The 27,782-nt window shown below is 36.6% G+C and overlaps 4 protein-coding genes across 9 annotated transcripts in view; 2 read left to right on the forward strand and 2 right to left on the reverse strand.

Annotated features, from left to right (window-relative positions):
- Nucleotides 1-12,556, reverse strand: part of LOC105259251 (dystroglycan) — a 69,120-nt gene extending 56,564 nt beyond the window's left edge. Inside the window, exons 1-2 of one of the 3 annotated variants that reach the window (XM_025410456.1) lie at nucleotides 12,525-12,555; nucleotides 6,963-7,278 (exon numbers count right to left, since the gene is read on the reverse strand). The gene's annotated coding sequence lies outside the window, so the exon portion shown is untranslated. Of the gene's footprint in view, nucleotides 1-6,962; nucleotides 7,279-12,524 lie in introns of all 3 variants that reach the window. The other 2 variants (XM_025410447.1, XM_025410462.1) reach the window with 2 other exon arrangements.
- Nucleotides 334-10,594, forward strand: LOC105259448 (ovalbumin-related protein X). The gene is made up of 8 exons (XM_011271395.3): nucleotides 334-836; nucleotides 8,750-8,892; nucleotides 8,969-9,151; nucleotides 9,224-9,443; nucleotides 9,541-9,755; nucleotides 9,815-9,994; nucleotides 10,068-10,203; nucleotides 10,286-10,594. The coding sequence occupies exons 1-8, from the start codon at nucleotides 809-811 to the stop codon at nucleotides 10,477-10,479; spliced, it is 1,299 nt and encodes a 432-aa protein (XP_011269697.1). The 5' UTR covers nucleotides 334-808; the 3' UTR covers nucleotides 10,480-10,594.
- A 496-nt stretch (nucleotides 12,557-13,052) lies between the features above and the next one.
- The window catches only part of LOC105259237 (mediator of RNA polymerase II transcription subunit 20), a 76,361-nt gene continuing 61,631 nt past the window's right edge, over nucleotides 13,053-27,782 (forward strand). The window contains exons 1-2 of one of the 2 annotated variants that reach the window (XM_025410152.1): nucleotides 13,053-13,406; nucleotides 14,205-14,347. In XM_025410152.1, coding sequence (XP_025265937.1) covers nucleotides 13,327-13,406; nucleotides 14,205-14,347 — 223 coding nt within the window. In that variant the 5' untranslated portion in view covers nucleotides 13,053-13,326. Of the gene's footprint in view, nucleotides 13,407-13,824; nucleotides 13,976-14,204; nucleotides 14,348-27,782 lie in introns of those variants that run through there. The other variant, XM_011271067.3, reaches the window with a different exon arrangement.
- Nucleotides 18,300-27,782, reverse strand: part of LOC105259221 (facilitated trehalose transporter Tret1-2 homolog) — a 60,136-nt gene continuing 50,653 nt past the window's right edge. For all 3 annotated transcript variants that reach the window (XM_011271047.3, XM_025410143.1, XM_025410147.1), the window contains 6 exons: nucleotides 24,085-24,218; nucleotides 23,433-23,679; nucleotides 23,060-23,344; nucleotides 22,686-22,938; nucleotides 22,177-22,517; nucleotides 18,300-20,998 (listed from right to left, as the gene is read on the reverse strand). In XM_011271047.3, the coding sequence (XP_011269349.1) occupies nucleotides 20,861-20,998; nucleotides 22,177-22,517; nucleotides 22,686-22,938; nucleotides 23,060-23,344; nucleotides 23,433-23,679; nucleotides 24,085-24,218 (1,398 nt within the window). In that variant the 3' untranslated portion in view covers nucleotides 18,300-20,860. The remainder of the gene's footprint in view (nucleotides 20,999-22,176; nucleotides 22,518-22,685; nucleotides 22,939-23,059; nucleotides 23,345-23,432; nucleotides 23,680-24,084; nucleotides 24,219-27,782) is intronic.

The raw sequence follows: 27,782 nt of genomic DNA on the forward strand, positions 1-27,782 counted from the left end.
AGTAAATGTTGGATTGAAAATTGAGATGAAAAGTAGGAGAAAAATTTCGACTCGAGCTTGCACGAATCTCGTTTCTGACAGGGCGGAACGCGGGACGAAAAGGATTTCCAGGACGAGAGGAATTTCACTGCTCTGTAAGTCTGTCGAGGAAGCTCGCGAGCTCAAAAGGAATCTTCTTGCGATTTCCACTAGGAAATTTTCGTGCAACGGACGTGATTCCTCTCGAAGAGAAATCGCGTAGCCATCCTTACGCGCGGGTAAAAATCGACCGGAAGAGGGATGAACGACGCGAGATTGGAATCCGGCGAAGCGGAATTAGTATAAGGAAACAATCGGCATAGAAATTGGTAGTTGCCTCTAGAGGGAAGAGACGGCGTCGAAGGCGAGTTAGCATGCAAATTGCGGCGAGAGCGCGGTTAGTTCGACAGTCCTTCGAGTTACGCGGCCCTCGCGTTTCCCTCGCAACGCACGGTTGGCGAGGACGAGTGCGGTGTTACAAAAAAATCGCGATGGATTCGCGCGCCCGTATATCCTGTGAATTCATGGACAAATCGAGAAACGAGACGTAAAAAAACAAGAACACGTGGGGGGTGATATTCTATTTTATGCATTATCGATTTCACTATTTTAATCCCGCTTTTTCCACCTCTTTTTATTTTCGTCTCTCTTACGCGTCTCTATTTACAGCAACGTCATCGAGAATGGACGGATGGGCGAAATCGAGCGTTTCGTCGACCGGAATAGCACTGGATGTTCATCAGCGTCGCGTCAACGTAATGTCAACGTCAAATATTCTTACGTTGGCTGAATGTCAGTGATAATCCGATGCCACAATGGTCAGTATATATATCGCTTCGCTTGAGAGACGCGTGAGAATATTTAACACATAATATGCATTCGACTTAACAAAAGCGCGATGCGCAATTAAGCGCGCGAATGCGCGGAGAGAGACGATGAACCCGGCCCGATCGGCGAGATCGCCTTTTGCGATTGAGCAAAAGTGGGTTAATGCTGCTCGTCGGGATCCGCATGCATCCATAATGACGTTGACATCCTGAATCCCGGTCCTCCTCCCTCCCTCCCCCTCTTCCGTTCCCCCGGCCATTACGCGAGAACAATAGCGTATATGCTATATTGTTCCTTGACGCCGTTTCGCGTCCCTTTTTTTTCCGGATGCTCGTTGGCGCCGCACGACGGGCGATCGAGAGCTAGGTGCAGCCTCTCTTAATTGCACGCATAATACGGGGAATCGCACGAGACGCGCCTTTTTCGGCCCGATGATCGCGATTAATAAACGAATTGTACCGGCTAATTAGCTAGTTCACGGCACGATTCACGCGGGAATAAGTGGAAAGCGCGTTCTCCGTTTTTGATTAAACGAGAGGAGAAACACCGTACGTTTTTCCGAGTAACTTTGTTTTGGGAAGAGAAAGGGGAGGAGGCGGCGCGGGGCGGGGGAGAGGGGAAACCCTTGTTCCGCCTCGTGTGCGGCGCGCCTTTTCCGTCCTGCGGAAAAGTGCTCCGGGTGCGTGCGCGAAAAGCACGTCCGCTTTCCTCGGCTGGAAATGTTCCGCGACGCGAACAATTCGGTCAAGGAACCTCATCGCGCGAGGAGCTTCGCTCGCATAACGAGGCATACTATTTGAATGTATAACGACTCGGCGCAAAACGTTTTCGCGTTATCACGTTACTCTCTCCTTCGCCCTCTTTCCCCCTGCCACTATGCTACTTTCCATTTTTATATCTCCACGTACGTAATTTATAGTTTTCGCCATTTTTACCGCCGCCTAACGATGGTCCGACAATACTTTTATTTTAATACGTTAAAGGCGAGAGCCGTAAAACACTAGACGAGACGTAACCGGAGGGAAATAGGGGCTGATTTACGTTATTCCTTAATATATCAGTTCCTTAATATATCAGACCGCGCGTGTAAAATCTCGAGAAATAGGATTTCTGCTACTTTAGATATGTATTCTCTTGAGCGAAATGGAGTTTGGCCGTGTTCTCGTGCGAAATCGTGAATAAAATTCTCACAACACAGAAACTGTACCGGTAATACACGTAAATTGAATTCAGCAATTAAAAGGTTTGCACATTAAACGCGACGTTAAACCGATATTAGCGACGAATTTCGATGAAATTGCCAATCTCATCGCTGAACGCATAATTGATGCAAATTTTTGTTGTTGTTACATCATTGTTTTATTTTAAAGTGTCCTCGTTTTCCGCGAATCGTTTTTCTCTCCGCTCATGCAACTGACAAAATCGTTTGTAAACTTGTATCGATATTGTATTTTATAAATAAGACTCTTATAAAGATGTAAAAATTGTAACAAATAAACACAGTTGAAAAAATTGATCGGTTTTAAATGTAAGAAGCCTCTGTCAATCTTATAGTATAAAAATTATACAAGTTGAATATAATTTGATAAGTTAAATTTCACATTTAAAACAAAGAATATAAAAAGTCAATTATCAAAATTTGATTATCAAATAGCTTTATATAATTTTTTTATCAATAAAATATCGAAACAAATTTTTTGTACTCAAGATCTGTCTGATAGATTTTTAATTTAATTTTTTGAGATTGATTTTTTTCAATTCTATCCATTTATTTTCAAGTGAACAATAAGTAATAATTTTCGTTACCAAAAGTTCAATTGAGATAAAATTTTGATTACTTTAGCGGAAGGTTTCTCGTTGAGAGAATTTTTGCCGGAAACATCGACTAACGAATCTCATCGGTATTCCTTCCACGTTTCTTACGTCACACGGAATAAGATCGCCGCGTCGATCGGCGCGTCGGGAGAGCATCGTTGATGAGGGGAGCGGCGTGGGTGCCCCAGATGAAGAGTCGAGTGTCAGTCAGCCGGTCAACAACCCGTCTCCTTGCGAAGTGTCGTAGTATCGCGTGCTTTCGTCCATTAACCCGGTTAATCGCACGCTCGTTAATTCCCATTTCGCGCGGCACTTCTGATCCATTCTTAACTCGCTCGCGTTTTGTCATCTCTCCCCCACCCCCTTTCTTCCTCGCAACATTAATCGCTCTCGAGTCTGGATGCTGCGCGAAGATAAGATCCGATTGTGAAAGTTACCCCCGCAAAGCGGTATCGCTGATTAGTTGGAAATTGTATTAATCTAATCGACGATCAAAATAACTTGATATTAAAACTGACATGTAGATAAGGGATTCATATTATTTTATTTGGCACGCGTTATGCGCGAGATGAGATTTATAACGACGATTGCGAGAACCAATTACTCGCGTTAAATTGACTATTCTTGTCGTTGAGGACACAAGTGTGTCAAGGTATAAGTCAGAAATATATATATATATATATTTCGATATAGTAACGCTAAGTTTGTGTGTAATATTGGAACGTGTATCTAAACCGTTATTTATAAATTTAGTCCGCGTCAGTTTAATCTCGAAATCTTCTTACACATGATTCGTTTACTTTGACAGTGACTCGTGTATAAAGTTGCATTTTAAGACTGATGTAATATTCTATTCAAATTTGAAAAGAGAAAAAATTTGATTCATTTATTCCTCGTATTTGAATTTTCGATGGTAGCATAGTTGCCGCAAAATCAATTGAAACCAAAGAACTCGTCAGAATTTTAACGATGGAAAGACAAACGTTATACGCTATCGATTCTGCCCTACGTTTCATTCTGTTTGTATATCCCAGACAACGTGTCGGATCGAATTTGGACGCAATTAAATCGTTGTTCGCGAGCCGAGCCGCGTTCTCGCTTCCTCTCGACGGGCGCGTTCTCTCGAGCCATATTCCGGTATAAATAACTCGGCAGAGAAGCGTGTAAGAGAGAGAGCCGGAGCGGGGCTCGAAACTTCACCATCGGCCATCGGGTTGGCGAACATGAACACATTCGTGTGCATCGAGCGACGCGTGTACGTGAGTTGACTTATGCGTATTTACTGGCCCCGGGCCAGGGGATTAGTCGTCCGGGACGTGGATCTCGCACGTCCGCCTGTGCGTGCTACTCGACCTGTTGTTTGATTTCCGAATTTCGGACAGCGATAGGGATGTTTAGAGATCCTTCGCGGATCCCTCGCCATCTCCTTCGTTCCCCCCCCCCCCCTCTTTAATACGACTTGGATGTGAGAAAGTAAACAAACTTGCTATAATCTGAAACAAGTACCGGAAGCATAACTTTGCTACGTAGGGTGTAAAAAAAGAAACAATCCTCGCCGTCTGAGATCAATTTTTTGCTTAACTTGGAGTCGAGGACGTTTTTTCTTAAAGAAAAGAAAATTTATTCACATTCGGAGAATTATTTAATTTCTTTTTTCGTTACCGTTGAAGAGAGATATTAAGAAGTCAGACTGCTACTAATTTTCGACGTCAAGTGACGTTGTAAAAAATTTATATGCTAAACACACAGTGCGCTAGATAAACAATGCTTTAGACAAGAGAGGGCAGGCGATAGTAAAAGAGGGTCAAGGATCATGATAAAAGAATATCTCGGCGCTCTGCCCATCGGTACGTTTAATGATTTTAACAATAATTTTCTAGTCTTCGCACGCTCTTGTCCTTCGCAGAGAGCAAGCACCCTTTCTCATCCGGAAAACGAGGCATTCAAACATAGACGAGTGTTTCGTCTCCCGTAACAGACAACGCGTAACGAGACGGGAATCTTGTTATATTACGTTTCCTTCTCTACCTAATGCTAGTTGGTCTCTCCTCATGATCAGCGAGTTACTCTTCCCCACCTATATCCGGTGCATCAAAATCACCGTCGCGGCACTCCACGAGACTTAAGGACGTACCATTGAAAAGAATTATTACCGAGAGAACACAGTTCTTACGTTATTATTACGTCCGTTGGAAGGACTTTATTATTACAGGGGAATTTCAAGATTATAAATTAGAGCACGACGTACAACTTGAAAACAAGAAAATTAAGCGAAAAATATAAAACTATTTTTATTCTATTATGCGTCACTTTATTTATTACTTTATAATGTTTTGATTTATTATTTTATAATGTTTTTGTTGACAAAATATTTCCTCGTGTTGGAAGATTCAAAAGTAGAAAATTACCCGAATTAATGATCACTTTTATTATTATTATTATTACAAGGATATAATTGTCATAAAGATAAAATATTATCGTAATAGTACATTTTATTTTTATGACAACTATAATCTCTTATAATAATAATAAAAATGATTCATCATTCTTATCATTATGATAAGGATAAGAGGTTTCGAATATTGAAAAATAATGTCCAAATTTGGTCAATGTCTATTTTTTTCCATTACCATTCTCATCTTGTCCGCCGTGTTCTCCTTAATTTTCCCCTCGTTTACTCCCGTGTTCCGCAACGACGTTTCCTCTATAACTCTATATGAACGAGAACGAAATGTCGTTTACTGTGGGCGGGATTCTATCAAGGATTGGATCAGGAAATTGGACAGCGAATCTCCAGTGTGTTAACGAAACAGATGAATCTGCACGTATTATAGATATCGTTCTGGATAACAATCGGTCACGTGTGACATTCGCAATAATACAAGCATCGATAATTTTTCGGTATTATTCTGTAAAGGTTGCGATTCTCATTTAGGTGATTCGTTAACGCAAATAAAAAGCGCGTCGCGAATTCTCGCGTTAACACGGCGCAATCGTTATGATTTAACAAGCACATACGAGAAACATGACGATATATACATATTTGAACCTACAATGTTCTCGCACTCGGCTTCGTTATCCGCCGCCGGAATGTTTACATACACATCTGAATATTGACACACGCGACCTGGCGCGATTGCGATCCGCGGAACAAATTCGATACTGTAAATCGTGTTCACGGACGAATCACATTTCTGCCAAATCTACCAAATAATTTTCAATTATGTTTATTCACAACTTATTTTTAAATTTTTCGTTCGAATATAAATCTGATTTGTTAAAATTGGTATTGGTTAAAAATAACGGAATTAAAATGGAATTGCGTATATATTTTTAATCTGTTAATTTTAATATCAAATTCGCATATTCAGTGACCTTAAGTTTAAATAATATAAAAATTATTTAATAATTAAATATTATTTGACCCTCAATAATTTGATTCAAAATTTTTCCAGACAAGGGTCTCATATAATAATAATATATAATATATAATCATATAATAATAATGTAATAATCTAATAATAATATAATAATATAATTATATAATTATATATTAATTATTAAATTATTAAATAATTATATATTACATCTAATAATAATATAATTAGAAATATTCTTGATTTTAAACCATAGTATTTTCATATTTAATCCGTCATTAATTCATTCTTGATTATAATCAATATAATAAATTTCTTCAATACGCTACTGTACAATAACAATAATATAACAAATTACAATTGAAATAGCTCTCCTTTGCAATTTTAATTTTTCAAAATTGTGACGCAATGGGATAATTTTAAAATCAAAATTATAACCACATAAAAAAATTATCGTGAATAATTCTCCCCTTTTCGTTAAAAAAAAAACGTTATTTTGAACGATATTATAATCTGATATTAAAAATTTTACGTAAAAAATTTTCACGCAAGAATATCTTAATAAATTAATTTAATTCAGACGTGGGAAACAGACTCGTTTGTAAACATCAAAATCGCGTGGGCAACAATAGTCGCGCGCAATGGAAATAAAAAATTAAAATATGAAATCTTGAATAACAAAAATGTCATCTCGATGTCCAAATACGGATGAATGCGGGGATTTAAAATGACAGACTTTTCCGGCTCGAATTTCAACAGTCACGCGAGAATGGTCTTTATGCATATTCGTGATAGAAAAAACACGACGATTGTTGCGAGATGCATTCTATCCGAAACTTTCGTAGCATCGCAAATCGAACTCGCCGCAATAACGCTGCAGTTTCAATCCCCGCGTGATACACATATTGACGATCGTGCACTAACCTGATTTCAAAGGTGCTTTCTGCGACGAAAATCGACGACCGGTCGTTATCCAACTGTTGTTCTCTTCACCCGACTGCGAAGCTCTCCGTTCGTACATTCGAATCACACTAGCTCACTCGTTCGTATCGTCCCCGAAATACACTGCTACCGGTCAACTATCACGAGCGAAAAAGTGCTTTAGAACAGTCGCAACAGATATCGCCATTTTCCAGACGCGTATGCTCATGACGTCGCTTAAGTGTTGCCATCTTACGGCGCGTAGTATTACTAAATACAAGGTGTCGATAAAGTTGACTTTGCGTCAAAATGGCTGATGCTGTAAAAAAAAAGAAAACAATAAATTATGATCCTCTATAGTTTGAAAGAGATTTGATTAAATATTATAATTTTTTGCTTATATATTTTTCATATATTGTTTATACATTTCTTAAAAAATAACGTTCTACATATATACGATCTTTTTCTTATAAATAAAAAAAGTTATCGTCTGAAAATTATAATATTCATCATAATAGCTTGTAAATTATAATATATTATTACATAAAATCATATAAAAAAAGATAAATTTTTTTATATTATTATTATGTTTTACTTTATATAATAAAATAATAGTTTTTGTATAAAAATGTACGAAATATTACTTAATTTTTATAATTAATATTATTTTTCAAAATTTGTTTTAATGAAAATAATGTTTCTGCAATATTTTAATTATAATGAAACAATTAGTTACAATAAAACTAATATGCATATGAAATAAATTTTTACAATTTTTACATCTCTTATTATATACATTTTCTATGACTATATATATATATATATATATATATATATATATATATAAACTAATAAATCGTAACTTCGCATGAAAAGATTATTTGTGTTTTAATATAAACATATGATTATCCACAACTTTATTCGATTTAAAGATAGGTTACAAAATATTGTAAAAAAACTTTATCATACAATTTTTATCCTTTTTCTTTATAATTCCAGTGTCCTTTATGTGATACTTTTGATGACAGTTGCTAGATACAGAGACACATAATAACAGTGTAAAAAACTCAAAATAGCACAGTGTGCTATCATCAGTACTGTGTTAGTGTTCCACTGTAATTGTTCCAAAATATCGCACGAGAAAATTTGCAAATCTCATACATGGGAATTTTTTCCAAAAGTTGTAAACCGTTGGAGACATTGTTAATTCGAGATCATCTGTAAAATTGTGTAAAATTTACTTGAATTTTGTGCGAAAATAACATGTTTTCTTTTCATAATTTTTTTGACAGTTGTTTTGTTCATAGCAATGAGGGATCAAGCAGTTAACATTTAAATTATGTGAAATAAAGAAAGAATTTTCGATAAAAATTGAATAATATATATGTGTGCAAATTTCGAATTTTTGGATTTTTCAACTTTTTCAAAGTATTATAGAGCTAATCATTTAAAATGACAGTTGATTTTTAACTTGACAAACAAGATAAAAAGAACTAGAAAGCTACTATATCTAATACGCATATATAAATAATAATTTAGTAATTCTTCCATCATTTTACTCGAAATATATTTCATACATATACCATACAATCACAACTGTCATAATGTTTTTATGGATAGGTATGATTACGTCATATTGGAAAAATGTTTTCTCTTATATAGTTTTATATAATAATACATATATATTTATATATATCTACATTTAATGTACACTATTAGCTATATTTAATGTAATAAAGTATTATTTGAAATATAGTAGCTCTCGTTTAATTTTGTCAAATGTATTACAGAGTTGTTTGCGATTATCGTCACTAGTACTGTATTTGATACAAGCATAGCCATATCTCGTGAAAATGCGTTAGCGAATGAAGAACAAAATAATTTTGAAAATATATCATTAGCGTGTAACAATTTTGCAAGTCCATTGTACAAGGTACGTAATTAATGCATTTAAGATATGTTATAAGCTATAAGTTTTTTAATTTTTCAACTTATGTTTTATATCATAGAGACTAGCTTATATAAGTGCCGAGATGAATATAGTAATTTCTCCTTTAAACGTATATATAATGTTGTCCTTACTTTTTAATGGCGCTGAAGGATCCACACTGGATGAATTAAAATCTGTTCTTCACTTCAAGGATGAAATATCTTTTAACAACGAATTGAAAGCTTTAATAATTTTATTAAGTGTAAGATGAATAACACGCACAAAAGCTGAATGATTCTTTTTAAATAAAATGGTACATTTAAATGTGTTTTAGGATATTAAAAACAATGAGTTGCAGATAACAAACACGGCTTATGTTCAAGAAGGAATTGAAATTATGGATGACTTTTTGACGATATATACACACACATACAGTAATAATTTTATATCTTTCCTTTCATATATAGATTTCGAATATATCGATAATGCTCAATATATTAACTACGCCATTCAAGTAATAACAAATAATAAGATATCCGACGTAATTTTACCAGGTATATTGTTTCAGATATATTTGACTAACAATCAAATGTATAAAATAATAACAAAGAATTATACAAAACATTTTCAATAATTAAATATTTTGAACAGAATATATCAACGACGATACAAAATTTGTGTTGGTAAATACTGTCTACTTTAAACCCAGATGGTTAGACATTTTTGATGAAAAGGATACAAAAGAACACATGTTTCACGTTTCTAAAACACAAAAATATTTTGTGCCGACAATGTTTAAAAATTCAATATATAAATATGGCATAATAGAAAGTTGGCGTTGCAGCTTTATCGAAATCCCGTACTTGGCAAGTAATAATTGTCATTTTAAAAGTTTTCATGAATAATGTTTAATCGTATATTTTAGAATGAAGACATGGTAATGATAATATTATTACCGGATAAAGAAATAACACTAAAGGTTCTGGAAAATACTTTTAATTGGCAAACATTGATAAATACACTAAGATTCCCCAGTCCTATTTTATTATATCTACCTAAATTTAAGTTTGAAATTACTATAGATTTAGAAAATGTTTTACGTAAGGTATATCAAACTTTGCGATACTGATTGTAAGAGAATTCGGATAAATTCTACAAATAAAAATTTGCACTTGTAGATTGGTTTGAATATGATGTTTGAGGATCAGGCGAATTTTAAACGTCTCTCAAAATCTCCTCTAAAAGTGAACAGAGTATTACAAAAAGTGATCGTAGAAGTTAACGAAAAAGCATCGGAATTTCCTGCCGCGAAAGGTAATTTATAAAGCTACGAATAACAAAAGTTTGTTTAAGCGAATACTATGTAAATATTACAATATAAAGTTATTGATTATAGTTGTTAACGTAAAGCAAACATCAAAAAGGAACAAGCCTAACAAACGATTGGGACGATCGTGGGGATTTATAGTAAATCGTCCGTTTATGTTCGCAATCGAACATAAACGTACCCGAATGCCATTGTTTGTAGGAAGCGTAAGGATACCAAACATTAGTCGTTTTGCTCGAGTGACAAGTAATGATGAATTATAACTTTTATATTACATTTTTTTTAATTTAAGATTTTTTAAAATTTATATTGTACTATGCGTATATATATGGTTTATTAGAAGTTTAAGTTAAGTTGTAAACAAAGAGTAAGTTTTTGAGATTTTATCACACTATACGTATGAAGTTTAAGTATTAATAACGAATTGAAATAATTTACATTTTTTAAGAATATTTATATTTCTGAGTAGAATTAATCGATTTGCTTATTACTATTAAAGATGTCCTAAATAAACTTACACATACATTATTTGCAATCGAATACTGCATATATGCATAGTGCAGCGTGAAATCGAACAATTATATATCTAAAAGATGTATTTATCTACATTTTTTATGTTAGATAAATAATTGGTCAGTCTTTTCGTGAATATTTATTTTGTGCATTATGTAATTATCCAAGTACTGTACTATCATGTATTATATATTTATATATTTATATACTTATATATTTATATAATTATATATTTATATATGTTTATATATATATATATATTTATAATTTAACATATAGTATAGTTTAAAGTTTGTATGTATATACATATTTATTTTTCCTATCTATAATAATTTTATATTTAAAAAAAATAAAATTTGCAATAATTTCATTTAACGTATTAAACAATAATGTTATATATATCTAAGCGAAAGAACAATAATTTTTCTGTAAAATGTAATGTATTTTAGTACGAATTATAAAAAAATTGAACAAATAAATAATGCTCATAATATTGATCTATCAACTAACAGTAGTATGTAATTTGAAATATCATGTCAATTATGTTAATTAATAATAATAATAAATCTTTGAATGGCGAATAATAAGATATTAAAATTCGTAGTAATGTTCTATAATATATTTAATTAAAGAATAGTGTTATAGTATTTTGTATAATATTATTAAATGTTAATTTTAATAACTATTATATATCTGAATATCTAACCCTTTCTAACCCTTTCTTGTGTGACTTGTCATATTTGTTATTCGACGCAAGAAGAATCTAACTCATTTTGAATCCTGCGCAATATCTGCAATGGTTTTCTGCGCAGACGCTCAACGTTTGATGCTGCCATGTAAAGCCACCTTAAAGGTGCCTTTACATGGGAGCGTTTTAGCGTCGAGCGTTAAAGCGTCAAAAAGTGTGACATGCGCAGTGTGCCTAGTGATTTGTTGAAACGCTGGAGCAGTCAGTAAATCATCTAAATTGCGGAATATTATCAAATATTATCATTATTATCAATATTATCAATATTATCATTATTATCATTATTATCAAATATTATCAAATATTATCAATAAAATGTCAGTTAATTATCGTTATCATCAATGGTTATTAGAATGCAGCAGCATTATTAATCATGAATATAAGAAACAAAAAAAAGTTACGTGCACACTCCACACGTTATATCCTATACAAAGAATACATTGTAATAAATAATATTCATGTTGTATTTAGAAAACATATATTTATGCCAATTATTCCTTCTGTTTGGTTATGTTGTAATACGCTACTAATCGCGCAATTCTATAATATATATTGTATAATGATATCTATTATATCTATTATATCTATTATATTTATTATATATTATATATATTAATACATTTTCTATTAAGAATATACAATCTACTTACCTCTACCGTATTTATTAAAATTTTGTTACTAGACATTGTTTTAGCGGTTTTAGCGTCAAGATGCTGGAATCTGCCTGTTCAGAATTATGCGCAAGGGTGCTGCGCACGTGTTTTTGACGCTCGACGCTTGACGCTAAACGCTTCCATCTAAAGACGCCTTAACAGTTGGCAGCCCTACGAGATAGGCTGTGCAGCACTGCGCGTATATAAAATAAATTTGAAATCGCTTCTAGCCTAACCATCTTCACGCGATCGACTTTATTTGAATTGCACGGCGTCGCATCGAATTATGATGCGGCGCCGATTTGTTCGAACGTAATTCGGGACATCGCGATGCTATATAAGCGTCGAATGAGCACGAATTTTCACACAAATATGATAAATCACATCTACTCACCGTTCACCGGTTGTTCCACAGGCCGCTCCACTCGCTCGCCTCGGGACGTCCCATTCCGATCTTGATGCACACGATATCATCAACGCGAACGCGCGACACTTTATTCGGCACTCCCGATATTCGCTCGCATCCGATAATCATCATCAAGGGCGCAAATAATGCGACGCGACTTCGCTCCATCTTCGCGATCGCGCTATCACTGAACTGTGAAAAATAGCTGTCGCGCACTTTCACCGACATATTATGAAAGTCGCGCGATCATCCTTGGACACTTTCGACGCTCTTTCACTCGCGATATTCATTTAAAAACGGTTAAAAGACACGAAAAATGCGGACGTACGACGATCCGTGTAACTGCGTATGACTCCGAGTCACGTATGACGCGTATGACGTCACGCGCCAACATGGCGGCCGAACCAGTGCGCACTGGTTCGGCCGCCATGTTGGCGCGTGACTGCTACGTCATACGCGTCATAGCTACGTCATACGCGTCATACGTGACTTGGAGTCATACGCAGTTCGGCAGTTACACGGATCGTTGTACGTCCGCATTTTTCGTGTCTTTTAACCGTTTTTAAACGAATATCGCGAGTGAACGAGCGTCGAAAGTGTCGAAGAATGATCGCGCGACTTTTATAGTGTATCGATGGAAACGCGCGACAGTGATTTTTGACGACATTCAGTGATGGTGTCATCGCGAAGATGGAGCGAAGTTGCGTCGCATTATTTGCGCCCTTGATGATGATTATCGGATGCGAGCGAATATCGGGAGTGCCGAATAAAGTGTCGCGCGTTCGCGTTGATGATATCGTGTGCATCAAGATCGGAATGGGACGTCCCGAGGCGAACGAGTGGAGCGGCCTGTGGAACAGCCGGTGAACGGTGAGTAGATGTGATTTATCATATTTGCGTGACAATTCGTGCTCATTCGACGCTTATACAGCATCGCGATGTCCCAAATTACGTTCGAACAAATCGGCGCCGCATCATAATTCGATGCGATGCCGTGCAATTCAAATAAAGTCGATCGCGTGAAGATGGTTAGGCTAGAAGCGATTTCAAATTTATTTTATATACGCGCAGTGCTGCACAGCCTATCTCGTAGGGCTGCCAACTGGTATTAAGGTGCAATTTCATTGACGCTAAAAAGTAGCGTGAATGAAAAGGCCGCTTTACACACTGAAAAAGTTGAAACTGTTTGAACTTTATTTTATTGACGCCAAATCTAGAGAAAGTCTAGTGATTTTAATTTGCCGTTGGTTTCTAGCGTCAATGAAATTGCACCTTTATTCGTGGCCGAGTCGGCGTGACGTTTCAAATCGCGCGGGCATCTCGACAACACAAGTGTGAACGCAAGTGTAAACAAGTCTCTGCCGGGTCTGTTTTGCGACTTTTTCTCTGTGTTTACGTTACGGTGGAACTTTACGCGCTGATACGATGGGTGTGACTGTGTAAGTAATTTCCTCGCTTACGAATTTTCAAAAGTTTTTCATCTCTCGTACTGTCGACACGTGTCTCGACTTGTCAGACTAATGCGCATCTTTTTAAAGGTTATGTCGAATATGTGCCGCTTTGATTCTCGTACAATTCATCATCTCTGTTATCGCGAAACATTTTGCGATTCGAGAATGTTTGTCAAATGCATTCGACAGTAGAGTAATTTGCACGTGTGCTCGACAGGCTGCAACAGTTTCCGATGACCGAGAACCGGACCGGACCGCAGACGATCGAGTTTCTCACGAAAAGAGTCGTCGCCCTTGGAGCGGTACAGGTGGGACAGTTCCTGGTGGATTGCGAGACGTACATGTCGGTGCCGCAGCTTGGTAAGTACGTTTTCCTCTTTTGCGATTTAGCGTCCGCGTTTCACGCCTCTCGCAAGTTTCGTATCGTGCTGCTGCGATACCGGGTGATACGCGGTGTTTGACATAGATGGCCATTGTTTGGTCTTTTCCTTACATTTACATCACGATTACATACAAATTTATAATTGTTGCTTGTTTTTGAATTTCAATAAAATATATTTGCTTTTGAAAAGTTTTGTAAATCGAATCCAAAAATTTTTAAAAGTGTCAATGTATCATTATATCAGTTCAATTAGAAATAAACTATATGTATTTTTAATAAGAAAATTATAAGAGGCACGTATGACACAAGAGAGAAAATATAATAAATTTAAAATATTAAATAATTAATTGAAATAATAAAATTATTAAATAAATTTTTGTAAAAATTTGTATTATTATCAGTTTCAGAAATGAATATATATTTCAAAAAAAATTATAGATGACATTATAAAGGAAGAAAAAAAATATAATAAAGCTAATATATCAGAGCAAAAAATTATAGATGACATTATAAAGGAAGAAAAAAAATATAATAAAGCTAATATATCAGCTCAAAATTAGTGAGTAATTACTACTTAAAATAGTATAATTTTAAAAATCTTCTATTATTGCCAAAGAATAATAGAAGATTTATTTGGAAAGTAAATATTTTTAGCGAAAAACTTTATGAAAAAATATAAAGAGATGTTTTTTTTAAAATAATATATCCTAGAAATTAGTCTAATTTTTTATGAAAAGAAACTTTTGCATTTCTAATCCACAAATTTAATTTTCCATATATTAAGTGTCATGAAACATATTTTTTCTAATATTGTTTAAGGAATTATTTAGGATTTTTTTGAGATAACAAGGATTAAATAGTTACACATATTTTTCTCTCATCACTTGTCTCTTCTTTTGGCGTTTATACATGTGTATATAAGTTTCTATATACAAACATGGGACTCAGTTGCCGAAAGTGTCAGTAGCGATCGTGTATATACATCCAATACATTTTTCATTACTTCTAAAGAGAGGTGTAAACGCGGACGCTAACAAAATCACTTAAGTACATACTTATGTATAACGCAAATATATATGTATATTGCACCAGAGAATCTTGAATGCATGTCTCTTCTAAAGCAAGTTCGCCATCATATTGACAAGATTTGTGCTAGAATCGTATTACTTTGATTAACGAATATAATGACCCGTCTTAAAATTAATTCAATCAACGAAATCGTCTCTCACTTGGTGTTCTTAGATTATCGCGAGAAAAGAAAAATACTTGTAAAAGTATCTGTCCATTAAAATTCGCGCGCGCGTATTTTCGAAATATCGACGCACAGTCTTCTTATTATTTCGTACGGAAATAATTCTATAATATTAAACGCCTCATCGCAACTTATTCGCGTTGTTTTTGCATCGCATTGCGAGGAGAGACGCGAAGTAAAGTATAAGTATCAACTCTATGAAGATATAAATACAGCTATATCTCTAGGCATCATTACAAAAATATTAAATCTAACAAGCGAAGCTAAACGTGGCCCATTACAGATAAAGCCAATGTAATATTTTTTTATTGATTTATATATATATATTTCTTCATTTGTGTATTTTCCACTCTCTCTTTCCTTGAAAATACGCTCCTCAGTAATTTTATTATCCATGACGATATATAACACGACATATAAGATTTATAATCATCTCGTTAGCGACGACCAGCGCTATAATTCTCATCTGAATATCATTTATTGTCAGTAAATTGCATATAGTGGTTTTATTGTCATTAAGTAGAATTATACGTAATTTACGATCCTCTTTCCAGAGGAAAAACTATTCTCTCACGCCCGGGTATAATATATATATATCGCGTGTAACATATCTTGATTTTTTTTCTAGATTGAATCCCTATTTACTCGTAATTTGATTGCAACGTGCTAAGTGTATGCATTTTTAATTCGCTCTATCGCAATTAGGATTAACATTTTTATTTCGGTCTCTTCGGCGATCTAATATTTTTCTCGGGTTTCCGCTTAAAAGGAGTAAAGTATCTAAAAGCGCTCGTCGAATTCGTTCATTATTTTGTACAATTGCACGCACAATCACACGCGATTGCTCTCCCAGACACATGCGCATGCACACACTCGCGCGCGTAAATAATGCGATAATAGATATCAATTTATATCGGATTTATCGTGAAGACTAAATGTGCGGTAATGCGAAATCTTCGGTTGTGAAAATTCCATTTTTACCGCTATGTATTTTACGACAAATTTTCAATTCACGAAAGTGCACAGTGCAGATTTTTTTTTTTTTTAATTTTTTTTCTTTTACGTAGTTTATAACGTATCTACGGGGGGGGGGAAGGAGAGGAGAGGATATATCGTTTCTTTTTTTTTCTTCTTTTTTTTCGCTTACATGGAAGATCCCACGTAAGGTGTGGTCGCGAATTTATTCATTTATGCCATTTCGGCAGTAGTAAAGCTCGCTTATTCGGCGCGGTATATACTAAGAACGAGAGATAATTTCATCACGATCGAGAATCTTTACAGTCTATCGATAAAATCTGGAGGTTGATTGTTTATCCTACGTACACGCGCTCGTTTCACGAGCATGTTGCACATCGCGCGTTAAAACTAATTACAGACTAAAATTACCCAATACTGTATCCAAGCCCTTGAGCATCATAAAGAGTATACGGTGTTTTGAAAATATATATACCACTAAAATATCATTTTTTTTTTAAATCGGAATATCTTTAAACGTTAATTGGATGTTACTTTGATGAAATTTTTTCTTAATTAGATGAATTTAGCAGATTAAATTTTCAAAGTGTAAGAAATTATATATATGTAACATATAATTATATTTTCTATAAAACGTGTACGATTTAATTACCAAAGTACTTAACATTTGTATAAAAAAATGGAAAAATAATATATCAAGAAAAATTTCTTTGCAATAAAATATTAATTACAATTTTATTAGAGCGCTGGTGTATATTTTTTTTCAGAACACTCTAACATAGATTTAGATATTTACGTTTGGGAAGATAATATGTTTTCTTCTTTCTCTCTCTCTCTCTCTCTCTCTTGTAGACAGTAATGTACGATAGCGATCGCATTAAGAATCTTTGAATGATATGTTACCCTCCCAATTTATACGATATCTCGACGCTGATAATATGATTTTCCTCGCTTATCGTATATATATTTCTCTCGCGTCGTGCGTGTATAAAAAGTGGAATGTACTTTACGAATCGATAGTTCGCGCAAACGCAAATTCTTCCTCCCCCGCATCGATCGATCACTGTCTACAAAAACACGCGAAAATATTTTGAGTACAGGGAATCCTCAATGCGCTTGTGAGACTTTCATACACTTCGTTATAATAATCGGATATGGCAGGGATATGACTCACGGGTATAGTTAATAATTACAGATATGAGAGAAGTTCCGTTTTCACGACCCGCGCGAAGAAAGATCTCCTCTTTACATGTGTATCAGACCGTCAAATTCAATTTATAATATGCGTTTTTCTTACGTCGTGGCTTTAATATCCAAGATATTTCGAGGAAATCTTTCTCCGCGAGAAGATTATCACTCGATGCAAACTGTTATCCACAAAGTGCAGTCGACTTTTAACAAATGCTTCGTCACGAATATGTGTATACCTCGCTGCTTTTTCTTTCTCGCTCTCGTCCTACAAACTATATAAAAATACAAAATACACATACGTCATTACGGAGACTTTCTAATCGCGACTTTGCCATTCAAATGTACGAATGGCTGTACTTTAGAGAAATGCAGGAAATGGTCGAAAGCAGGAGACCTTGAGAAATAGCGAATGTCAGATACGACTCGCCTTCGTATGAATATTTAGTATAACTGCTTTCAAAGTACATATATATATATATATATATATATATATATATATATGTGATCTCTTAATAAGCTAATAGTACCAAATTTCTCTCGCTCTAGCGGTTTCGCGAAATTGGCAAATTGTGGTATTGTCGAGAATTTGTTTATCTGTATCGCCGCAATTAACGGCGATAAGTGCCACGAATATAATGGAGTCTCGTATATATGTATAATATATAATAATCCATATATACGCAATATACGCATCTTATACGAAACATAGTATATAATATATGTATAATATATGTAGACGTATCTGCTAATCGATATTGTCATAGTTAAGTCATTGGCGCCTGGACTACGAGGAGGCCCCAGAGTATTCTGTTTTTAGCGAAGGATATATTCTACTTTTGTACGCAAAGGATACATTAATGCGCCTTCATTGATAACGTACTCTGTAGTATTCGGCTATATGTCATCTTCAGCATTAATTAATAATTTTCTTTTCCGTCGCGCGCGATTTTCTCGCAAAGAATATACATGTGCGAGCGTCATTAATAGCCTGAAAACATAGCAGCGAAAGTCATCGTAAACTCATTATATATTGATTACCTTGCGGAAAGATCTGCTTGGCAGTCTACGAGCAGTCTATCGATCCTATTCTAAGGACTCTGTCAATATCATTTAATTTCATTTATATACAATATATGCACATATTTTTCTTCGCGTAAAATGTTATATGTGCTTTCGTGAAGAGCATTGAAATGTTGCTTCTTGATTTGAGTGAGCTTGGGATATTTATCGGAAATTTATTAACAAACCATGTAATTGCTGATGAAAAGGATTGCGATACTTCTGAAAAGTAATAAAAAATAAATAAAGCACACGTTGCGATTTTATATGTTCGATCTAACGCTAGTATACACAAGTATATCTTGGTGCCGTTTTCGAATATTATATTTCTTAAAATTGAGATTTAAAAGTGTTTAAGAATATTTCGATAAGATAAAATGTGCGAAGTATATAAGATATTTTCTGGAGTAATGGTTTATACCGCGTAGAAAACCAAATATGAACCTAACTCTCTCTGTAGGATATTTTCTAAAGAGATATCACGCTTTTTCAGATAAGTTTTATAGGAGCAACGATATATATATATATATATATGTATATATATATAAAGCTCGATGATATAACTTTATTATCAGTCGAGAAATGATTTAATTATTAAAGCCAGACACGAAGGCAATTTGTGACTCGATTACTCGATCATTTTTTTTTGTTTAAATCTTTTTTTCCCTTTTCCTCCACGAATATGTTTTATATCGCGATTTATAGATATGTTATCGTCAAGAAGATATGAATCTGCCGAGAAGGGGAATTTTCCTGGTACGTTTCATCTACTGATTTACTAAATTATTCCGTCTCACAAAAATCTAGCCCGATTTCAAATAGAAAACGTGTCCGCCACTCGTTAAATACGTTCGAGAGAAGAAAAAAAAGATTCGACCGACCGTTCGAATTTCTGCGCGAGATCGTAAACCGTGCGTAACGCTGGACGGTCTATCAACGAGAGAGCTTTCGATCACAAGTAGCACGTCTTGTAGTAGATGAAAGCGACCGTATCCTTGCCGAAAGTCCTGCATTCTCTCTCATAGTGCACCTGGCCCGGTTCGTATCTGCCGCCTCGCGGGTACCCGTCCAATCTCGACAGATTCCGGCAGAGTCTGAGATAATCGTCATCAAAGGCGATGTCGTCTTCCTCTCGACGATCCCGAGCACGTCGACGATAATCGTCGTCGAGTCTCTTCTCTCGACGGGCTCCGCGAGAGGACGGGAAATACGCGATGTCGTCGAGCTCCAAATCCGTTAGATCCTGCAGGCTCTTGGGATACGCGCGTTGGCGTCCCTCCGGGGAGTCGCGCGCTTGATCCTTGAAGTTGATGGTCCTGCTGCGTCGCGGCAGGGTCGAGTAATACGGCCTCTCGTCTCCCCCGTGATTGATGCCGTTTCTCAGAATCGGCTTGGAGACGCTCGGACCTCCCCTCGCCCCCATACCTGCCCAGATCTCGTCCGTAGTCTCGTAACTCGCCTCCGCGTACTCGCGCCTCCTGGAGCGACGAGGTTCCGTCTCGTTGGCACGATGGACGTAACTCGCGTTGGCTCGCGCGTCCCGCGGGTAAGTGCTATTGGAGTACATCACGTGCTTGTTGAGCGCGTTTGCGTCCCGCTCGTGATCGCGATTCTCGTCACGTCGACGACGATTCTCCCTCGTCTCGAGATCGGCTCGCGGGATCATAGGATTGTTTCTGATGACGTCGCCGTTGATCCTGGAAGCGTCGCGACGCGCGGGACGCGCTGCCGTCTCGTCGACCGAGCGACGAATCGGTAGCAGGCCGCGGGATTGCATGAAGCTGCCCACGTTCCTGCCGATTCGGTTCGTCTTCTCGGCGAAGATGCCGCAGTAATCCGACAGCTTGCGATGCGCGGCGCGGGCGGACGGCATCGCGATGCCGGCGGAAGTCGCGACCGGCCGATCGCTGCGATACAGATCGCGCGGATCGTGCTCGTTCGGATAAGCGCCTCCCGGTAAAGGCTTGTTCGCCTTCTCTAGATTCGAGAGGCCCCCCGTCAGCGAAGCCTTATACTACCGTGCTTGCGCGTAATCCGGATTCATCTCGTCCAGCTGCTTACCCTTCGTCTCGGGCACGCAGCAGACGACGAAGCATAGCCCGCAGATCGCCACGCCGGCGTAAAACCAGAAGGCTCCGTGTAGACCGAGACTCTAAAACAAATTTGCGGGATTTTTCGACATTTTTTCCCCTCTTCATTTCATTCCCCCTTTTAACCATTTTAATTATTAACGCACAGAAAAAAAAGAAGCGTCAAATCAAAACTTATATACTTAAACTAACGCGTTCATTGTTTCGTATATACGCAGCAATTTCTAATCTGCTTAGAAGAATTGAATAATTTTAAATTTCAGCAATATTATCGTCTTATTTTAATATTGTAATTGTCACCTCAAGAATATATAATTATTTAATTCTACTTTAAGAAAATTATAATCTTTGATTTAAAAATATTATTTTCTATCCAACATTGTTTCTTTTTCATTCAAGAAAATTAAATCTTAAATCATGAGACTATATTTTTCTCGATTGAACTAAATATAAAATGGCTTCATTCAAGTAAACAATTATTCAAGTAATTATATTTTTCTTAAATTAACGCGATATAATCTCATTTCGAAATTTCCATGTTAAAACTAAATATATCTTCAAAATAAGAATGTCTTCTTTTTCTGTGCGGTAGAGATGGCAAAGATTCATTATCAATTAATGATAGCAGGCGATAATAGATCCGGATGTAAGTAAAAAAAATTTTAAACTTAAATATCCACTGCGCGTCTATAGGAGAGGAAACTTTTACATATCTTATAAATTTTCTCTTACACATTTCTAGTAATCTAAAACTTGATTCATACACAGAAAAAAAGGACATTTTTGTTTTGAAAATATATTTAGTTTTAACATGGGAATCTTGAAATGAGATTATATCGCGTTAATTAAAGAAAAATATAATTGATTGAATAATTGCTTATTTGAATGAAGCCATTTTATATAGTTCAATCGAGAAAAATATATTCTTATGATTTAATTTTCTTGAATGGAAAAGAAACAATGTTAGATAGAAAATAACATTTTTCAATCAAAGATTATAATTTTCTTAAAGTAGAATTAAATAATTATATATTATAGAGATGACAATTACAATGTTAAAATAAGACTATAATATTGTTGAAATTTAAAATTATTAAATTCTTCTAAGAAAATTATAAATTGTTGCGTACATACGAAACAATGAACGCGTTAGTTTAATAAATAAATTTTGATTTAACACTTATTTTTTTCTGTGTAATCGACTTGCCTTAAATAGAAAACGGAAAATGTAAACGCTCACCTGCTGAAAGTCCATAAAAAGTTTGATCCCGAAAAACGCACAGAAGTAGCTGAAACTCGTGCTGATGCTGGATCCGAGGCCGCGGTACTCCAAGGGAAACAGTTCGCCAATCAATAGCCAAGAAATTGGCGATATGCCCAGCGCAAGGGCGGTCGTAAATACGAGCACGCAGAGCAACGGTATCCAATCGTGCTGGCCGACCACGGCCGAGTCCACGTATCCTAAATTTGGCGTTTTTGACACGTAATACGCGTAGCTACCGAAACCGGCGAGCGCCAGGGACATGAAAACGGTGCTGGCTATTAGAAGCGGCAGCCTGCCGACGATGTCGATTAAGAATCCTGCGAACAATACCATTTCTTAAGCAGGACAAGTAATATTTTTGACAAAAGGGAGCTTAATTTTATTTCTGCATATTTGGAATTATAATTTATTTAATATACTCAATGATAATCTTTCTAATGTAATTTAAGAAATTTATTTTTATCAATTAATATATGATGAGATACCTGACAATAAAGCGGCCAATAGCTGTACGAATCCGATCGCTATAGTCGCTCCGTGAGGATTCATCCCGCCCAGAGTCTGACGAAAGATGAGTACCGCGTAGTAATTAAACGCATTTGCGCCGGAGAATCGTTGGAAGAACATCAGGCCACACGTGATTGCGATGGGTTTGTACAACCTCGGCGTAAACACGCTGTTCTTGAAGCTCAGTTCGTATTGCTTTACCCTCGAAGCCAGAATGTTTGTTTTTATCACCTAGAGACGTCCATTTAATCGTTGAGAATTGAGAATAATTTGTTTTCTAAATCTTGATTCGAGAGACAACTTAATAAAAGTAAGCAGATATGTATACTCGCGTCGCTCTATCAAAAATCACCTGGAGCTCGTGTCGTATATCGACATGTTCCCCGCGCAGCCACTGCAAACTATTCGCGGCCTCGTCGTCTTTGCCGTTCAGGACGAGGTACGAGGGTGTCTCGGGTATAAAGAGAGTTCCCAAAAAGAGCATCGACGGCGCGACGGCGACCAGTAGCGCGCTTTGCCGCCAATTTAGATACGTCCCGGCTATGTACGACAGCAGGACACCGACGTGACCCAGCACCTTCAACATGGCCGACAAACAGCCGCGGATGCCCGGCATCGAGATTTCCGATATATACACCTGCCATGAAAGAAACACGTACGATACATACGTCGGTCGACAAGAGAGTTTCGAGGATCGATTTACTTTTCTTCCTCCTTTTCTTTACCTGAGCCACCATGGTGATGACCGAGCAGCAAAGACCGCCGATAAAACTGGTGACGTACACCAATTCCACGCAAGGCGCGACGCCCGTCAAGACCCAGGCCCCCGCCAAGGGCAGAGATGTAGCGCGCAGAGCCAAACGTCGACCTCGTCGCATTATCCAGTCGCCTATCATAGCGCCGAACCATGCGCCCAGCATTGACAGCGACGCGACCCACGAAGCTTCCTGTTGGGTAATCGAGAAAGCCGACCTGCGACAAATCGAAAGCGCGATTACGATCCCGATGATAGTTTAATTATTGCTTTAATTGTCGCCAACAACAGCAGTAATCCAGGAAGAGACACCCTCGATATTATTGGCTGTTGTCAGAGTCGGCAAGCGTCAGGTGCAAATGTAATCGCTCTTGGCCGCGACGTCTCGTCTGTCGAGTATTATTTGCGAACAGCTCTCGAGTAGAGGGAAAGAGAGAGAATGAGTTTGTTGTTCTCGCATCCCGGAATTAGTCACCAGAAGCGAAAGCTATTACAGGCGGCGTGAACGTTAATTGTTGATATTTATCGAGATTTCGAAACTCGATGCGGTACATTATTATCGATTGCAACGTATATTATTCAAACTTTTTTATCATGTCAAATAATTTTACGAAAATTCTTACCACGTGTCATTGTTCGATGATTGATAAAGATGCGGCCGTTGGTTGTCCAAAATCGAGTCCAACGCTGGCGAGGTGTAGCCCTTGGCCAAACCGGACGAAAGAGTTCCCATAGATAGTGCCAAAGTCGCCAGAACCTACCGAGACAAGTGAAATATTTTGATAAACTCGGGCGTAAATTTTCTACCGTCTTTTTACGCTAATATTAAAGAATTTATGTAGGCACGCGGCGTATGCGTCAGCTTGTTTATTATGTCGCCGAGTATATAAAATTTACGTATAATGCTTTTATAATGCTTTGCTCGATCCTCTGTAATCGTCCTATAAAGATCATAAAGTTCCATATCGAAAATAATCGGTATATAAACTCCTATAATGATCCAATATCAAAAAATTTCTATCCGTATATTGTATTCATACATTTTCACATGTTAAGATGCTCTCTCGATTCTATATTTAAATTTGAAAGTTTAAAATCGATATAAAAAGAAATATGAATCTGAATTTTTTTTTATCAATTTTGTCTGTCAACTTTCTATCTTAGCTAACTCCTATTCTATCCCATTCTGTCTACTAATATAATCGTGAATCAGAGAGTTCGAAATTGCGGAAAACAGAAGCGCTAGGTATAAATTTATCCACGCTTTATGACGCTCCGGTGATGTATACGCATATCTGGAGCTCGCATCGCGCGAATCCGCCCTGCCACGGGACGCAACCGGCGAACAAATTGCTAGCCGCAAATTGAAAGCTAGGCTTGGCCCCTCGCGAGGAATACTAAACATTTGGCGTGGCCCGCGCTTACGTACGTATACGTACGTACACACGTACAAAAGCTATTTCAAAGTGCCGTGACGCCGTACATCGACGCTATATGCGTCCTTTACGCGACAATAGTGAACGCGCGCAAGTTTGTTCCGTGTGCACTCTGTATATCGTTTCCCTAGGTAAACAACGAAATAAATTCGTGCGGAGATGAATTCGCGCGGAGGAACGATGCGAGGGGAAATTCGAGAGATACATTCGAGATACGTCCGATTAAAAATGATAACGATACTGTTACTGAATTCAATTTGACTTTTTCAGATAGCTTGTTTCATTTGAAATAGACGGAGATTTGTTAAAATATAAAATTCGCTATAATTGAGAAAATTGGATATGTAATTTGCATGAATATTTCCTTGCGTTAAGTCCATTTCTGAAGTAAATTATATTACGTGATATTCTGTATATTATTAATTATTCGATCTCTACTGAATTCAATGACATTTTCAGATAGCTTGTTTCATCTTAAACAGATAGAGGTTTGTTAAAATACAAAATTCGTTATAATTGAGAAAATCGGATATGTAATTTGCATAAATATTTCCTTGCGTTAAGCTCATTTCTAAAGTAAATTATATTACGTGATATTCTGTATATTATTAATTATTCGATCTCTACGGAATTCAATGACTTTTTCACATAATTTGTTTCATCTTAAACAGATAGAGATTTGTTAAAATACAAAATTCGCTATAATTGAGAAAATCGGAAATATAATTTGCATGAATATTTCCTCGCGTTAAGTCCATTTCTGAAGTAAAAATTATTCGATCTCTGCTGATTCAAGTGAATATTGAACGATTTAATATCGTTTATCTCGTTCCATAAAAAACTCAATTGACCCATAAAGTCGCGTTACTCGCGCGATATCCGTTATATAAAAATACCGATATTTATCGTATTACACTCTAATCTTTCGTCAATAGGCGCGAAATTTAATGGCGAATACGTGCGAGACAAAACTGTCGATGGCGCGATGATCAGCTGACTCGTATTCGCAGCAGTCGCGTGTTCGATAAGGCATTTCAAGCGCCGATCCCACATAAATTTGCATGCACTTTCAATTATCTCGCTGGCCATTAGAAGCGCGCATAGAACAATTCATAATACGCGATTAGACGTGTCGCCGTGTAACCTTTCCATCGTGTCGCCAGAGAGACGCACGATACCGTTATCTCTCCTGGATAATAATGCGTAGGTTGCCTCAAGCGCCGCTTTGCAATTAAACCTTTCCTGGCTCTTTTTGTTCCTTTCTCTCTACGCCCGCCGATCGTGTGAAAATTATAATGCAATCAGATGTAGCTCTGCGCGTTTCTCATCGATTAATTGGCGCGTGATTATTAGACTATCGATTTCGAGAGAGGAGATGCAATTTACGACTCGCGTTGCTTTTTGCGCGATGCTATCGAGATTTTTGCAACGATACAGACGCACTATACAATTTATTCACGAGAATTCGAATCGTTAATTAAAAGTAAACTTTATATTTTCCGCAATTTGTTTTCGTCATTACGTTATTAATCTTTTCTTACAACAATTTCTTTAGTAATTTTTATTCTTTGAATAACGCAATTCTTCGCGTGGGACTGGAGCAAAAATGCTGGAGAACACGTAGGATGCTGTCGGTCTTGATTATTCGTACAACACGACATCCGTGAGCGGCAAATGGCGGATAATAGACATAAGTTTACGAGTGCCCGAGTCGCTTTCTTCGACTAATTATCGAGACGCGCCGCGCGATGAATGGCGCATTCAGGAAAACGTTGGGTAACGGTAATGAGCGCCGATAAGTTTCCCGTTTTGTTTTATAGAGCGGTATAGCGGAGAATTTGGAATATTAATTACGGTTCGCGAGACCCGAGTATACGAGCGGCATTTATCTGTATATACGAGCCGCGGCATTTGCATCGTCCGCGAGACGAAGCAAACGGTTTCTATTAATGACACGAGCGAGGAATCTTAACGAGCTGGAGAAAAACGCACGATCGTCGCGCGCGACGAGAGTAGGTAATGGATAAAACTTCCGGGATTGTGCTAATTGTAATCTAGTCGGATTTTTTAAAACAACCATTACTGGTTCTAGTAAAGATTCGGATCAAGATTGTAATGTTTTAGAAACGCGAGTTTAAGCGAAAAACTCGAGCAAATTCCATTTCCTTTTCTTTAATGTTTTCTCAAAATTTTATTACGATTAAGCAGAATATTTAAGATACTCTGATCAGATAGAAATTTAAGACGGTTCAATTAACGGTGACCGATATTTAATTTTTGTCAAAACTCTGAATTAATCGAATGGAGCTAAGAAATCAGTTAAGCGATAAATAGAGAAATTAATACTTTTATTTATAAATAAAATTTATAAATACTTTTATTTGTTATTTCATTGAGAAAAAATGCAATATAAAAATGAAATTTCTTATCTAATTTTAAAAAAGCATGCCAATTTTACTTAACCTGATCTACTAAAAAAAAATATGAATTTCTGCACCTCTTTCCAGATCGAAACTCATATTTGGAGTAAAAATGGAATTTTTAATCGATATCGTAATATCGATATATTGATTTGGAGCAAATTTGAAAGGCTGTGCTATATCTGAGAAAATCTTGAAAAATTTCTACGCGAGTACCAGCGTACTTGTCTTTCTCGAACGTAAAAAAATTTCGCTTCCGCTTGCGAATCGTATCTGGCGATATGACTTTTCGGCATACTTTCTTTCGATACGCTTCTTCTGCGCGTTTCTCTTCCTCTCGCGCAGATGCGACGTTAAAAGCTCGTTTGCATCGAGCCGTGCGAATACTCGGGGTGGTTCCGCAAGCGCGGGGATGTGCATCGGGTTCAAGTTAGCCGGCGGAGCCATTAGCTTAAAACTATTAGC

This window comes from Camponotus floridanus, unplaced genomic scaffold (assembly GCF_003227725.1).
Source record: "Camponotus floridanus strain SB8 unplaced genomic scaffold, Cflo_v7.5 scaffold102, whole genome shotgun sequence".
NCBI classification, from domain to species: domain Eukaryota; kingdom Metazoa; phylum Arthropoda; class Insecta; order Hymenoptera; family Formicidae; genus Camponotus; species Camponotus floridanus.

Excerpts from the sequence above, each read along its gene's own strand:
- LOC105259448 (XM_011271395.3), top strand. The coding sequence starts at position 809 with ATGTCAGTGATAATCCGATGCCACAATG. Across the intron at positions 837-8,749 it reads GATAATCCGATGCCACAATG|AGTTGTTTGCGATTATCGTC; the intron begins GTCAGTATATAT and ends AATGTATTACAG. Across the intron at positions 9,756-9,814 it reads TTATCGAAATCCCGTACTTG|AATGAAGACATGGTAATGAT; the intron begins GCAAGTAATAAT and ends CGTATATTTTAG.